The 17,494-nt window shown below is 41.4% G+C and overlaps 1 protein-coding gene across 1 annotated transcript in view; it reads right to left on the bottom strand.

Moving 5' to 3' along the window:
* The window catches only part of LOC108265536 (citron Rho-interacting kinase), a 139,162-nt gene that overhangs the window by 83,733 nt on the left and 37,935 nt on the right, over positions 1-17,494 (bottom strand). Inside the window, exons 4-6 of the mRNA XM_017467973.3 lie at positions 1,138-1,308; positions 968-1,021; positions 804-857 (exon numbers count right to left, since the gene is read on the bottom strand). Of these exons, the coding sequence (XP_017323462.1) occupies positions 804-857; positions 968-1,021; positions 1,138-1,308 (279 nt within the window). The remainder of the gene's footprint in view (positions 1-803; positions 858-967; positions 1,022-1,137; positions 1,309-17,494) is intronic.

Raw genomic sequence — 17,494 nt, 5'->3', positions numbered from 1 at the left:
AAGAGAAATTGACTGGATGTGCACAAGACATATGACAATGACCCAGCATGTGCTATGAGCACAATGCATCTAGTTGAGATATTGCTTGCATTGCCAATTTTGGCTGCTCAGTGTGAATGTGGATTTTCAGCTCAAAATAGGATAAAATCAAAAGTATTCAATACAACCTTGGAAGGAGGCGGAGGCCAAACTACACTCAATGGCAAAGTGATGCTGACATAATTATGGTCAGTGACACTGGCTCAGATTCTGTGTAAACAACAATTCTTTGTGACTGTATATAATTCTCAAGTTGGGAAAACACCTTCAGTTCCCACTTTAGGTGAACTTGGATGAAAATGCTGATGCTGTAAAAGAGGCCAGATGTACACACATGACAAGATCACTGAAAGTAAGTGTTTTAAAATTTTTATTCTTATGTGGCACTTAAAAAAACATTTGGTGCCTGTTTTTTTCTTATAGGAACCAATGTCTCCTTAATAGATTTTTTTGTCTGGAGCCCTGCTTTTGACATAACACAATATAGACAGCTGCATTATTATTAGTTCTGGTTCTCTCTTGCCAGTTGTGACTCACATGAGTAACAAATTTATTTATTTTATTAAAACATGTCCAAACACTGAATATGTTTTTAAGCTCTAAATAAAAATATTTGAGATCATATTACTTTTCTCTTGACTTTATTTACATATGTGACCTTGAAGTAAGTAACCCTTAAGTAACCCTCTAAATCCTGTGTATAAATTTACCCAAGACTACAAAATAGTGAATAGTAAAGCCATTTCTGAGGTGATTATCAGCACCTTGTCTAGCTTGTCCTGAAGCTCCTCAATCTTTGCTTGTTGCTCTTCATTGGTCTGAGTAAATAAGAAAAATACATCCAAATGTGGGTTTACACACTTTAAAGCACAAGAAAACATTCAACGCAACACAAACCCCAATTACACTGAGAAAAGATCTGGCAAACCTTCTGCAGTTTAATAAGGAGCTCCTCCATCTCAGCCTTGCCTTGTTCTTTGGCCTGTAAAAATTGTACTACATGTAATGTTGGAGAGTATACTGCCTTCATAATCAAGTGACTATAAGTGACCTTCTGTGTATTTGTCTATAACCCCAAGCTATGACAATTGATCTGACCTTCTGGATCTTCTGTTGGTATTCTGCTGCCTTCCTTTTCAGCTCCTCACTAGTCTGGCGTGACTCCTTCAACTCAGATTCGTATAAGTCGCTGCGACGGCGAGCAGCAGAGAGGTTCTCCTCCAACTGACGGATGGACACCCGCATCTCTTCCAGCTGAGCATGATACTCCTGTAGTACAAGACAATTCCAGCACTAATGGTTTAAACAGGAATAGAAACACTGCAGAAGAGAACAAAGCCTAAAGCAACAATTCCCTGTGGTTGAAGTTTATAGAGAGAGACAGAAAGCTGTAGTGCCTCAGGGAGAAAACTGTGAAAGTTGCACTTCACTAAGATTTTCAGGTTTTAAACGATAGGACAAAACATTACAAAAAGAAATGAAAAGAGAAGTATTATTATTATTATTATTATTATTATTATTATTATTATAATTATTATAATTATTATTATTATCCAGTCCAGGGTGAAGTTCCACATTCAGTGTTTCTTGGATAGGCTTTAGATCCACCGCAACCCTAACAAGAGTAACACGGTTACTGAAGATCAATTAATTAAATAGTACATATTTATTAAATAATAATAAAAAATATATATTGTTAATAAATATAAGAATATAATATACGAAGGGGGACCCAATGAATCCCAGAGTTGTTAAAAACAACTAGTCTTATAAAACTTACAGCATTTCTCCTTTAATCCCCTTCAAAGTACTCTCCTTGTGATGATGCACTTGTCCCAGCATTTCTTCCATTCCTAGAAACATTTCCTGTATTCATCTTTTGTCATCATGTCTACAGCCTCCTGCATTTTTTCTCTGGCTTTCTTCCACGGTGATGAATCTAAGTGCACCTAAGCAATTGTGTGCTTAGGTCACTTTGGGAAAGCATCAGGAAAAAAACATCCAGTGAAGTGATGCACCCAGAACTGGATCTTGCACCAAGACAATGGACCTGCAAGCACTGCATTGTCAACTAAGGAGTTTTTAACCAGAAATAATGTGGTTATCACTTCACATCCACAGTATTTGCCAGATCTCACTACTTGAAAATTCTTTTAGTTCCCAAAATTAAAAATGAAACTGAAAGGGAAAAGATTCACCACCATGGAAGAAAGACAGAAAAAAATGCAGGAGGCTCCAGACATGATGACAAACGTATATTGTATCACAAGCAGTACTCTGAAGGGGATTAAAGGAGAAATGCTGTAAGTTTTATAACTATTTTTTTTTTTTTTTTTTTTTTAACAATTATTGGGTCCCCCTCTTACAGTACAGTCGAGATGACAAAAATCTTACATGCAAACAAATGATCAGAATAAAGCCAGCAGGGTGCTACTATAAAGTGAGATAATAGTATACTGTCCCCTCCAAATGTATTGGAATGGCAAAACCAATCCTTTTGTTTTTGTTTTACACTGAAGACATTTGGGTTTGAGATGACATGAATATGAGATGATAGATCAGAATTTCAGTGTTCATTTCCTGATATTTATCTAGATGTGTTAAAAAACTTAGAACATTGCACCTTTGGTGGTAAACCAATGTATAGGAACTAGGGATGTCACAAGAACCGATACTTTAGTACCAAGTCGATAACAACTTTCTTAAAATGTGACGGTACTTGTTTTTCTGCAGTAGCGTGGGTACCTTTGGTAATGTAGGTACAGGGGTTGCAATTCTTCCAGAACTAATGGGGGCAGCAAATATGCGTAAGTGTTTTAATCGGTCCACAAGAGCTAAAGAAGAAGAAGAATGCCTACAACAGGGGTTGGCAATCTTATCCAGAAATGCCCTTGTGGGTGCAGGTTTTCATTCCAACCAAGGAGGAGGCACACCTGATTCCACCTGTTTAAATCAGTTGATCTTGGCTTTCAATAGATTCAGGTGCGGCTTCTTCTTGGTTGGCATGAAAACCTGTACCCACACTGGGCCTTTCCGGATAAGATTGCCCACCCCTGGCCTACAAGCACGCGGGAAAAACTACAGAAGATGGTGACAAATTCTACTCCGCCCCGACTCGTTGAGAGGAAAGGTGGTAAGAGTCAAATATGGAAATACTTTGCATTCGAGGCGGATGACAACAAACATATAATTGATGCTCTAAAGCCGGTATGCAACCGATGCTATTGTTCATTTCAAACAAAGCGAGGAAACACCTAGAATTTGGTGAAGCACCTGAAAGCTGGGCCCTATATTATGTTTGTTTGAGGCAGCTGGCATCGTGGCCGTGAAACGAGCGAACATTATGCTCCATGCAATGTTTGCGATAGCCAGTTATTTGTTAACGATGCTAACGCACTGCAATGTTATAAACTACCTCCTAATGGGCCACCATGCATCGCCATTCAGCCCGTGTCCTGTCAGCAAAATGTAGCGTAATGTCACAAATAATTATTCAAATGTTCATGGTGTTAATAAATCTTTTTGGCCTGCCACCATATCAGTGAATTTAAACTAATGCTTGCATTCAGAGTATAATGGGTGTGTGTGTGTGTGTGTGTGTGTGTGTGTGTGTGTGTGTGTGTGGTGTGTGCGTGATTGAGTGTGTAGGAGTGCACCTTAGCACTTGTAGCCTCAACTGTTTTATCAGTCATTGTCAGACAGTGTTTGATAACTAAAATATCCCCCCCCCCCCCTCTCTTTTTGCCAGTATCAGCCAGAGGAGAATGTCCGCCAGGAGAGTTTTTAATTTTATTTATTTTATTTTATTTTTATACCACACCATGGTATCGACTTTGGTATCGAGTATCGTGTACTTTTGGTGGTATCGGTACCGACTACTAGATTTTTGATATTGTGACATCCATAATAGGAATAGATAGTCTTTTTCCACTGATGAAGTTCTTCGTTATGTTGACAGTGTGTTTTGGGTCATTGTCTTCCTACATGATGAAGTTCCTCCCAATTAGATTGGATGCATTTCTCTGTAAATTGGCAGACAAAATGTTTTAAATGTTTTGGATCATAAGCAGATCCTTTCAATACAGTTTGGCTTTTCCATCACTTTCATATAGTTAAATATTGGCTTCATAAGTCCATAAAACTCTTATGAGTGGTTTGCATCTTGTGGTATAGCATGTGGTACACTAATCACCCATAACATTAAAGCCATCTGGATAATAGTTGGAGTTCTCCTCAACTGGAAATCACTCACTGTTGCTGAGGTTGGCCCCACATGACAATCTGAAGATCACTGAGATTATTGAAGATGGTACCACGTAAAAACCATGAAGATGGCTTTGGACCACAATTCATACGAACAGTTATGTTATGATGGCTTAGGACTACAATTGCTAAGATAGCTTTTGGACTGGTATAGCTACAAACAGTTTTGCACTCCATTAGTGAACAGTGGATAACATCAACAAAACTTCCAGGTTAGGCATGTAGGGAAGGGAATGAGACTGAGAAGGGAACGAGACGTTGTGTTAGCTGAACACTCTGGGAAGCGCCCTCGTGCATGACCAGTACCTGAAGCTTGTGTAACATCATGCGTATTAATAGGCCTGCCATGATCAGGTGATGTGGCAATTAAGTGTGTTGTGTGATATATAAATGACACCTGTGAACCATGCCGTCAGCCTCTATTATCTGAAGCGAAGCAATAATTCAAAGGTATGCCCCAGTATGACAAAGCTACGCAACATCTCATTCCCTTCTCAGGGAACAGGGTTACATGCATAACCCAAACGTTCCCTTTCAAAGGGAACTCCATGTTGTGTTTACTGAACGCTGTGGGAACGAGAATACCCACTAGGTCATACTGAGGATACGGCCTGTTCATTAAGATCCGAGCCCGAGGGTCACTGCAAGACACTCGAGGGCCAGAATGTACAGTATCTCACAGAAGTGAGTACACCCCTCATATTTTTGTAAATATTTGATAATACCTTTTCATGTGACAACACTGAAGAAATGACACTTTGCTACAATGTAAAGTAGTGAGTGTACAGCTTGTATAACAGTGTAAATTTGCTGTCCCCTCAAAATAACAACACAGCCATTAATGTCTAAACCGCTGGCAACAAAAGTGAGTACACCCCAAGTGAAAATGTCCAAATTGGGCCCAATTAGCCATTTTCCCTCCCTGGTGTCATGTGATTTGTTAGTGTTACAAGTTCTCAGGTGTGAATGGGGAGCAGCTGTGTTAAATTTGGTGTCATCACTCTCACACTCCCTCATACTGGTCACTGGAAGTTCAACATAGCACCTCATGGCAAAGAACTCTCTGAGGATCTGAAAAAAATAATTGTTGCTCTACATAAAGATGGCCTAAGCTATAAGAAGATTGCCAAGACCCTGACAATGAGCTGCAGCATGGTGGCCAAGACCATACAGCGGTTTAACAGGACAGGTTCCACTCAGAACAGGCCTCGCCATGGTCGACCAATGAAGTTGAGTGCACGTGCTCAGCGTCATAGCCAGAGGTTGTCTCTGGGAAATAGACGTATGAGTGCTGCCAGCATTGCTGCAGAGGTTGAAGGGGTGGGGGGTCAGCCTGTCAGTGCCCAGACCATACTCCGCACACTGCATCAAATTGGTCTGCATGGCTGTCCTCCCAGAAGAAAGCGTCTTCTAAAGATGATGTACAAGAAAGCCTGCAAACTGTTTGCTGAAGACAAGCAGACTAAGGTCATGGATTACTAGAACCATGTCCTGTGGTCTGATGAGACCAAGATAAACTTATATGTTTCAGATGGTGTCAATCGTGTGTGGCAGCAAACAGGTGAGGAGTACAAAGACAAGTGTGTCTTGCCTACAGTCAAGCATGGTGGTGGGAGTGTCATGGTCTGGGGCTGCATGAGTGCTGCCGGCACTGGGGAGCTACAGTTCATTAAGGGAACCATAAATGCCATGTACTGAGACACACTGAAGCAGAGCACGATCCCAGAATGTATTTCAGCATGATAATGACCCCAAACACACCTCCAAGACAACCACTGCTTTGCTAAAGAAGTTGAGGGTGAAGGTGATGGACTGGCCAAGCATGTCTCCAGACCAAAACCCTATTGAGCATCTGTGGGGCATCCTCAAATGGAAGGTGGAGGAGCACAAGGTCTCTAACATCCACCAGCTCTGTGATGTTGTCATGGAGGAATGGAAGAGGACTCCAGTGGCAACCTGTGAAGCTCTGGTGAACTCCATGCCCAAGGTTAAGGCAGTGCTGGAAAATAATGGTGGCCACACAAAATATTGACACTTTGGGCCCAATTTGGACATTTTCACTTAGGGGTGTACTCACGTTTGTTACCAGTGGTTTAGACATTAATGGCTGTGTGTTGAGTTATTTTTAGGGGACAGGAAATGTACACTGTTATACAAGCTGTACACTCACTACTTTACATTGTAGCAAAGTGTTATTTTGTTGTCACATGAAAAGATATAATCAAATATTTACAAATATGTGAGGGGTGTACTCACTTTTGTGAGATACTGTATATCCAGGCTGTAAAATCTAATGAACGTGTGGCGTAGACCACCCCACCACAGCACACACATCCTGTAAGGATACCCCTTTGGACAAAGCCTTCAAGGAGGCGACCCCCCTAGTGGAATGAGCCCTTATGCCCAAAGGCGTAGTGAGGCTCTATCGTGCCTCATAAGCGATAGAGATTGATTCCACTATCTAATTATAGATGCGCTGCTTCAACACAGCATCACCTCTACTGTCGTTTCCGCCACCAGCCGGAGCGGACGTAAGTACAGAGAGCCCTTACTGGACATAGTCGGTGCAATTTCTCTTGTTCCAGTATGAGGAATGGAAGAGGGCAGAAAGCCTGCAACACTACTGGCTGGGCAGCAGATGTAGGCCCTCTAGGAATATAATCCAGTCTAGGACACAGGAGGGCCTTGGCTAATCTTGGGTAAAGTCAAGGCAGGAAGGCGCAACAGAGAGCTTGTAGATCTCCTACTTGCTTGAGAGATGTCAGGGCTAGCAGAAGAGGTACCTTTAGAGTCAGAAGCTTCTCAGGGGCTGACTCTAAGGGCTCAAATGCAGCACCTGACAGACCTTACAGGACCACAGAAAGGCCTCAGCCACCTGACACCTAAACCTCGAAGTTAGAGGATGTTTCCCCACAGAGGCTCCATCAATAGGAGCGTGGCTGGCCAAAATGGAGGCCATGTAGACCCTGATTGTAGGACGAGCCAACCCTGCTGAGAAATGTCCTTAAGAACTCCAGAACTGTAGCTATTGCGCAGTTTTCTGGGTCTAGCTGACGTTCCTCACACCACGAGACAAAAAGTTATCACTTGAGTGCATACAATTTCATCGGGGATGACGTTCTAGCATTCTACATGGTCTCTACAAGCTGGTGCCCCTCAGGGGCCAGACCCATAGTTTCCATAGTTCCGGCCGAGGGTAAAAAATCAGCCCTCCAGCTTGAGACAGTAGATCCCTGCGGATGGGAATCTCTGAAGGAGTGCTGTCTAGTCTCTGAGAACCATATTTGAGCTGGCCTATAAGGTGCTACTAGCAGCAGACATAGAGAGTATTGGCAAACTCTCACTAGAACTTGGGAGCAGAGCGATCGGGGGTAAAGCATATAGATGTGACCTCGGTCACATGTGCACCATGGCATCCAGCCCTAATGGTGTGGGAGGAGTGAGGGCGAACCACAGCAGGCGGTGTGTTGTCTCCTTGGAGGCGAACACATCCACTTCCGCTTGACCTCCGCCATGTGGACTCCACCACTTGTGGATGGAGCCACCAGTCCCTGGCCCTCAGCTCCTGCCTCAACAGGATATCTGACCCAACATTCCAGTTGCCCAGAATGTACATTGCACTCACTGACAAAAATTTCCCCTCTGCCCAGAGAAGAATTAGTTGCGCCTGCCTGAACATGGGATGTGCACATAATTATTCCTGATGGTTGATATATGAGACCACCGCTGTGTTGTCCATCAACACATGGTGACCTCTCAATTGAGGAAGAAAGAATTTCAGTGCTAGAAATATGACCCACATTTCTAGGCATTTTATATGCCACTCCAGATGAGGGCCGCTCCAGAGACCATGAGCTGGACCGCCGTCTAAGATCGCGCCCCAGCCTGTGAGGGAGGTGTCGGTCATTACCGTCTTGCAATAAGGAGACACTTCCAAATTCTCAGAGCACATAGGCAACGCCATGCACTTTGTGAAGGTGCAAGAGGATAAAGCTGGCCCGAAGGAAAGAACCAAATCTTAGTATGCATTGCCTCCGAACGCAAACCTCAGGAACTTCCACACAGACATATTGCCCAGTCACAGGAAATATGCACCTTTTAGATCTACCATCACAAACCAGTCCTCAAACTGAATCTGTGGAATGATACTTTTGGGTGTCAGCATCTTGAAGAGTACAGTTCAGATGACACAGATCTAAAATTGACCACATACTCCTTTCTTTTTTTGCGAACCAGGAAATAACAGCTGTAAAAACCTCCCTCCCTCAGGGAACGAGGTACATGTTCTATGGCTCCATTGTCCAAGAGGGATCTTCCTTCCTGTGGAACGTCGGGCTCTGCTACGTGCTGACTACCTCTGCACACCTCTGAACCAGGGGTGGGGGTCAAGCTCTGAACTGGACCCGGTAACTCTTTTCTACGGTAGACAGAATCCATGGAGACACATATGGCAGTAGTTTCCACGCTGCCAGATGGACTTTTAATGACTGTAACTTTTCCACATTCTATTGGAGGGAAAGCATCAGATTTTCATTGCCCTGTGACAGTTCGCTGACCAGAGAACACTGAAAACTTGGGACAGCCTTGGTTAAGGGAGGCCCTACAGTAGTACTGGAGGCTAACTGCCCTAACAACCTCAGGTCCCCTGATTAGTCCCTCCATGGCCCCTCAGGACCACTCCTCCTTTGTCTGCTTGGCCTTTATGACCGTTCTCAGATCAGGCCTAGTAGCAGGCCATGACTGTGGCCGCCCGGTTCCCCTGGCTGTCTGAAGGGGAGGCGGGCTGCCATACTCGCCTTCTGTGCCTCCCTCGCACTAGCGCTGGCCCAAGCTCCACTCGTGGATGCCGGGGTGAGCTCGACACAACATGGAAGGAACTGGCTGAATGCCGCTGTATGTCGAGCTCACTCAGCAGGTCTGCTTGGTAGGCAGTCACTCCATTGTCTGCAGTGACCCACAAGCAAGACCCACTACTGCATAGGCCTTGCCCACCAACGCCACGGTGGCCTTACATGGCTAGGATGGCAAAGCCGGCCCCCCTAAATTACCTGCCATCGATGGAGAGGGTAGCTCGCAAACTCTTCCTCCACTTTCAGCATAGCTAACTAGCCATGCTGTTCATTCCCAGGATGACAGAATAATCCGACATCGCAGGGTTATAAATACGGCTTATGCATGGTTTTCCCCCAGAAGCATGATATTTTGTCATGCACTTCTAGAAAAAAGGGGAGTTTTCTGCAGTGTGAGGAATTTATTTTCACTGGGGAGAAAAAAGCTCATCCAGCCTTAGTAATCACTTCAAGCAGCTCTTTATATGCTGCTCTCAGTTTTAGCACACCTTTCTGGCTCCTTAGAGTCAGAGAGGAATTATTATTATTATAATTTATTTTTTGTGTGTGTTTTTTTGGCTTTCCATAGTGGAAGGAGGTTCTCGCAACATGAGCTCCAAAATCCAGCGGAGAGTGGGACCTGGAACAAAGAGTAAGAGATCTTCTCTTCCAGATCCATACGAGATTCCCCAGACCTGAGATGGCTGGCTGACTCTGCAGCGGCCGGCCCAGATCCGCAAGGCTCTGAATCCCAACTCGCTTTGGCTGAGAAGAGAGCGAGTCATGAGCGGAGCTGCCTAATTGTAAGGCGTTCACAATGCACACAGTCAGACCTCTCGAGAGCTGCAGTGGCGTGCTCCACCCCTAGACACAAAGTGTGCAGTCCTCCCCGTGATGAAACAGGAGCAAGGCGTAACACACTTCCTGAATTCTCTCACTCATACTTTTCTCCCTTTTTTTAAAGGGACAGAAAAGAAAAGAGATTTTTCTTTATTTTGGAAAAGATAGAGAGGAAATGAAGAGTCTTTTCATGAGGGTTACACAAATGACTAACATGCAGTCTCGCTGAAGATAATAAGGCTGATGGCGCAGTTCACAGGTGTCGTTCATATATCACACGACGTGCTTAATTGACATGTCACCTGACCACGGCAGGCCTATAAATAGGCATGATGTTACACAAGCTTCAGATACTGGTCACGCGCAAGGGTGCTTCCCATAGCATTCAGCTAACGCAACATGGAGTTCCCTTTGAAAGGGAACAGACTTTCCTGGTTACACAATTGCACTATTTGACAATGTAGTACACAGTTATAGAAGGAATTTATATATGATTGCAATATCCAGTGTCACCAAGATGAGAATGAGGTCTCTTTTGAGTCTGGTTCCTCTAAAGGTTTCTATTTCTATCATCTCAGGGATTTTTCCTTGCCACTGTCGCCTCTGGCTTGCTCATTAAGGATCATATATTTACAATTTATTTACAATATCTTATATTTACAATTTATACCCTGAAATTATATTTCTGTAAAGCTGCTTTAGGACAATGTCCATTGTTAAAAGTGCTATACAAATAAAACTGAATTGAATTTAATTAATATTATAGGTCCTTTTTTAGAGCTTAAAAACATGTTAAATGGTTGAATTTGTTTTAATAAATAAATTTGTTACTCATGTGAGTCACAACTGGCAAGAGAACTACTGTATAATCATACTGACTATAACTATATTCATGCAGCTGTCTATATTGTGTTATGTCAAAGGCGGGGCTCCAGACAAAAAAAAAAAAAAAAAGCTATTAAGGAGCCATTGGCTCCTATAAGAAGAAAAAAAAAAAAAACAGGCACCAAATGTTTTTTTAAGTGCCACATAAGAATAAAAATTTTAAAATACTTACTTTCACTGATCCTGTAGTGTGTGTAAGTCTAACCTCTTTTACAGCGTCAACATTTTCATCCAAGTTCACTTAAAGTGGGAACTGAATGTCTTTTCCAACTTGAGAACTTCATATGGTCACAAAGAATTGTTGTTTACACAGAATTTGAGCCAGTGTCAATGACCATAATTATGACAGCATCACTTTGAGTGTAGTTTGGCCTCCTCCTGTGTTTTGTAGAAGGCCAGCGTTTGACACATGGTTCAGGATCAATCTGTTCAAGTAATGGGCCCTCTGTGCTGACCCTGACCAAGTCTTCCAAGATTGAATTGCGTACTTTTGATTTTATCCTGTTTTGAGCTGAAAAGCCACATTCATACTGAGCAGTCAAAATTATCAGGATAAGCAATATCTCAGCTCAAAGCACATGCTGTGTCGTTGTCATACGTCTTGCTCATATCATCAATATTTCGTCATTAGTAATATCTCAGAGGGAAATTTGGTGAAAGGCAATCATATAGGCGGTGTTGAATTTTATTTATCTCCTTCCATTCAGTCTCGTCATGTAGTTCACATAACGGTGTTTTTTTGTGGCGAATCCTGCGATTACGTAGTCAAAAGCATGAAAATGTCACCCTGTCTCATCCTGTCTCTTTCTTGAAATGGTTCGTTCCGGTAATAATATCCGTTTTCCTCGCTATTTCTCTGCCCGTTTGGTCACAAAACATTTTGTGTGTGTGATGATCGTATCTGAGTCATGCAAACTTTAATCCAAGAAGTCTTAAAATGCCTTTCTGCACTTTTACTTGGGCGTTCATTGACATGGAAAGATGATCCTCTGTGTTCTATCTCTCTTTCATGTTGGCACAACTGGAGCCTGCATTTTTTATTAGCAGGTGTGCCATCAATATTGGTACTCAACGGAGATGAGGACTGTTTGAAAAACTCTGATATTTTTCATTTTGACATGTCTTTCTGATGCGGAAAACTGATCCTCGCTAACCCCTTGCGTATTTTGGCGCTCTGGATGAATTGGAACTCAGTGAATCTGCCCCCCCACTAAAACTTTCATGCGCAGCGTCTCATTTTATTACGTCAACACAACAAATTATGTGATAGGCTACTCCTCACAGAACACACAATTACAAAGATATTGCATGCACATTTTTAAATCATGACGTGTAAACTTTTGTATTCAGTGGCGATCTCAGCAAAAAATATAATTCGCAAATTAATATTTTTGGTCGGAAATGTGACTGTTTTATGCGCAGTCTGGAGCCCTGGAAAAGTTTAACTTCTTTGGTTTTAAATGAAAAAAAAAAATGTAATCCTTATGGTATTCCTTTATTATTATTATTATTATTTATTTTTTATTTTATTTTTTTACAAAATGTACCTGTAATCTGATTACTTTGGGGGTTTTTTTGACGCAACTGTAACAGATTACAGTTACCAGTTTTTTGTATCCTGATTACATAACACCCTTACATGTATTCCGTTACTCCCCAAGCCTGGGTATCTGGAACCAAAATATTAGCAGCAGATCCTTTAAGTCCTGTAAGTTGCAAGGTGTTGCTTCATGGATTGCACTTGTTTGTCCAGCACATCCCACAGATGCTCAATCAGAGTGAAATCTGGGGAATCTGGAGGTAAAATCAACACCTTGAACTCTTTTTCACGCTGAACAATTTTTGCAGTGTGACAGGGTGCATTATCCTGCTGAACGACACCAATGCCATAAGGGAATATCGTTGGCTTGAAGGGGTGTACTTGGTTTGCAACAATGTTTAGTTAGGTGGTACATGTCAAAGTAACATCTACATAAATTACAAGGTTTCCCAGAAGAACATTGCCCAGATCATCACATTGCCTCTGTTGGGTTGCCTTCTTCCCATAATGCATCCTTGTTCCACATGCACCCAACCGTACACACAATGGAAAAGAAAACATGATTCAGCAGCCCAGGCCACCTTCTTCCATTGCTCCATGGTCCATTTCTGATGCTCACATGCCCATTGTAGGCACATTCAGTGATGGACAGGAGTCATCATGGGCACTCTGAGTAGTCTGTGGCCACACAGTCCCATACACAGCAAGCTGTGATGCACTGTTTTCTGACACCTTTCTATCACAGGATCATTAACTTTTTCAGCGATTTGTGTTGCAATAGCTCAATAGACAGACTAGCCTTCACTCCCCATGTGCATCAGTGAATCTTGGATGTCCAAGATGTCACCAGTTCACCTGTTGTACTTCCTTGGACCACTTTTGGTAGGTACTAACCACTGCATAACAGGAACACTCCACAAGACCTGCCATTTTGGAGATGCTCAGAACTAGGAGTCTAGTCATCACAAATTGGCCCTTGTCAAAGTCACACAGATCCTTACACTTGCCCATTTTTGCTGCTTCCAACACAACAACTTTGAGAACTAACTGTTCACTTGCTGCCTAATATGTCCCACCCCTTGGCAGGTGGCATTGTAATGAGTTAATCAATGTTATTCACTTCAGTGGTTTTAATGTTATGTCTGATCAGTGTATTTCTGGTCTTCTTCAAATGGTGGATTATAATAGTTCAGTGTCTGGTTGTTAGATCACCCTTGGTTTCTTTCATTCCAAATTGTTGAATTGGCAATGATTGTGCAGTTGTGGCTCTGACTGATTTTCTTTCTTTTCTCATCTTCAAAATGGATTGCTTTTCTCCCATAGACAGCTCACTGGTCTTCATTTTGATTTATACATTTTAACAACAAATGTAGTCTTTTGTTAACACATCTTGATCTATATATCAGAAAACTAAAGCTGAAATTCTGATCTATCATCTCATGTTCATCTTTTGATCTCAAAACCAAATCTTCAGTATATAGCAAAAAAAGGGTCTTGCTGTTCCAATTCTTTCAGAATGGGCTGTAGATGATGGGATGAAGAGACGCACAAAAGGTTCTATTGCTTAAGCAAGAAAATGGTAGAAGTAGCTACTGAAATATAAAGTGCCTCCAGAAAGTAGGTACCCTTTTCAATTAGATTTAAGTCTGGGCTTTGACTTGGCCAGTACAAAACATAAACCTTTTTAAAGCTTTACCAATGTTTTAATAACCTTCTTAAATCTTTTTTCTTCCTAATAACTCCATCCTGAAGCTTCATGGGCAGTCCCTTGGTCTTCCTGACAGGCGGACTGTTCTGATCCGCCATTTTTGCTGTAAGACCTCCTAAAATGCATTTTCTGTACTACTTATCCTGCACAGTGTTGCAGGGTGCCTGGATCCTATCCCACTGGGCATGGGGCTGGGGACACCCTGGATGGGGAGCCAGCCCATTGCAGGGCACAATTGCACACACACTCACACACTATATATAGACAATTTGGAAATGGCAATCTGCCTACAGGCCATGTCTTTGGGCTGGAGTGGCCGGAAAGGGGGGGGGGGGGGGGGGGGGGTTGATGTGGGCTATGTGCATGCAGGGAGGAGGCAGGAATTGAGCCCCCAACCCTGGAAGTGCAAGGCAAGCGTGCTAACCACTAAGCCTCCATACACCCCCCCCCCCCCCACCAAATCAGAGATATTTTTTAACACTTGAACACAGATGGATTAAAAAATTAACAGAGCTGTACCCTGTGTAACATATTTAATGTGAGTTATTGAAAATTAAATACTAGTCCTAATTTAGACTGTTAAAGGAAAGGGGTGTGAATACTTATCAATTATGTAGTTTTATACTTTTTATTTTTAAAAGAATTCTAAGAACATCTAAATACTCTATTTAATTAAATTTCTGCAGAGGATCACTACAAAATGAGAAGAAATATGCCACTCTCTACTTAAATTTTATGCAATACAGCAAAATGAGAAATAATAATTGGGAGGTGAACACTTTTTGGAGGCACTATAATTACAACACAAATAAAGAAAGAAAACATTTGTAAGGCAAGTGAAATTACAGCCAATTTCCATATTTAACCTACTGAACATGCACATATGCAAGTAAATGCTGAGTGGCTTGCCATAGACAAGATACATCAACATAGTCTGGTTGTGTAAATCCTCTCATCTGACCTGAACATTTAATTATAAATAGCAAGATAATTTCTCTGCTGTGCAAACAACTCCTACAGGAGGTCTATTATATACAGTATATAGAAAGTGTGGCTAAACAAACAAACAAAAAAAATCAAAACTTACAAAAAACATGTACACAAACCATAAAAAGTTCACCAGAGACCCGTTAATGCTAACAAAACCAAATAGCTCTCAATGCCGTGTTTGTCCAGGCATGCTTGTCCAGGCATTACAATGAAAAATTAGTCCAGGCATGATATTAGCTTGGCAAAACACCACAGTCAAGCACTTCAAACATAATTATGTGTGATAATTAATTGCTTGTGAATTTGGTTTTCTAAACAGATCAGCTTAAAACTGAAAACAGATAATGTGGACAGTGCCATTCAAGAATAATGCTGTATTTTGCCTTCACAAACACTTAAAGTATAACACAGAATACTTAATACATATTCATTTTACTGGATTTCTACTTATCCTTTCCCATACGACTGGGAAAGGATAAGTAAAAGCTTCATTAACTCTCTGTCATCAGATATTTTTATAAGTACAGAAGGTAAATGGTTAATCTAGCTGAAATGCTGAATGCAACTAACTGAAGCCCTTTTGCCAGCATGCCATGCCTGCCTCCTCATTTTTTGTTGCCATGGAAACCAGAGTGCAATAACACAGAGTTGAAGGAACAGAACTGTGTCTGAGAGCAGTTTGTATTTTTCTATTAGCTCTCCCCTTTTCTGCATATGGAATACTAATAAATTTGTATGGTATAAACTAACACGCCATGCCCCATGTGCATCACTATTTCCTAGAGTGAAATGTAATAAAGAAACAAGAGCTCAGTTTTGTTTAGAAGCCATAGCTTCAGTAGGTAACATTACATGGGCATTTGTACAGGGCACAGTATGTGCCATGTGCCTTTAAATCTGCTGAAGGAACAAATGTGTTGCTCCTGGTGTGCATTAAATTAACACATGCACTGCAGGAAGCTGACACTAATAGCAAAAAAAAAAACACATACAGTGTAACCAATGACAATGGGTCCAAAACACTCTAAAGATGTGTGTGCGCAAATGTAATATTGTCAATAGCTCTAACCAGTGCACATAAAATTAACTAACACGTACTGTACTGTAACAAGCTCATGTAACAACTGCAACAACATCATGTAGCCATAGCACCAGTTTTACAAAATGGAGGTTGAGACAGATGCAAGTGTAGGTCGCACAGTTTAATTAAAATTAGGTAAACAATCCAAAACACTGAACAAACTCGTGGCAAAAAAACAGACAAAAAGTCAGGTGATCGGCAAACAGAATAAACTAGGTCAGGCAATAAACACAGGAACTGTGGACAGAAACAAGATTAACCCAGAGAAGACAAACACAGTAGAAATATGGCTTGATAACATCATAACACACGATAAGCTGACCATATACTTTGCAGAGGATGAACAAATGAAAGTCTCTTTTAAGGAGTACTTGTGTGTGTGAGGCTAATTGACACAGGTGTGTTAAATCAGAAGCTCGATGACTGAGAGTGGGTGTGTGTGTGTGTGTTCTGGGGAGTGAAGTCCAATGCGGCTGTGGTGCTCGCTGGGAGATTGAGTGTGTGGACTGCTGTGATGTGACAACCAGCAGAAAGGACACTTTTTATTCTTTTGTGTCCCCTGTCTACTTGTCTTGGGATCATCCATACCTTCTCCCTTTACAACACCCCTGCATATGATGAAAATTACATACAATGTAACCTAATGAAAAACATCTCACACTAAAGTACAACTGCAATACTACACATTACAAGAGTAATTCCTATAAATTATTTAAGCACGACTGTATTTGATTACTGTTGGTTGACACATAGGTACACTAGCATTTAACAAATTTAAAAAAATAAAAATATCTTTAATATATTACAAATGTATATAGTATTTGCTTTCATAAAATTACAATAAACCAAATATAAGACTATGAATCCTATTTCTAGACATTCTTTGTTACTTCAGTTAGTCTCAATTGGCAGATAATTTAGTTTCTTTCTAGAAATAAATGCTTAAAATTACTTGAAATTAATTAAAATGTGAAGAAATAGGTTTAATAATCTTGTATTTGTTTTGTTATTGTTATTAATCTTATATTAGGAAATACTAGATCAATATACTAGATATGTTCACTCACTAAGGTGACGTTAATTGTAGTGCACTTTCCTCACTCCTAGTGTAGTGCAGTCAGTTTCTGGCCCCAACATACAGTCCTCATCTTTGCATTATCATAGCTTGTAGAACACCTGCATACATTCAGTGTCCATAATGGTACAGATGTGCGGGGAGCTGGAATAGAGCTAAAACATGGATCGCCTGTTGAGTCCAAAGGACTAAGTTGAGAAACAGTGGCAAACATTATCTTCACCTAACTTCAGAACCTAAACAT

Source organism: Ictalurus punctatus, chromosome 5 (genome assembly GCF_001660625.3).
Source record: "Ictalurus punctatus breed USDA103 chromosome 5, Coco_2.0, whole genome shotgun sequence".
NCBI lineage: Eukaryota > Metazoa > Chordata > Actinopteri > Siluriformes > Ictaluridae > Ictalurus > Ictalurus punctatus.
This window is presented reverse-complemented; position numbering and strand designations above follow the sequence as displayed.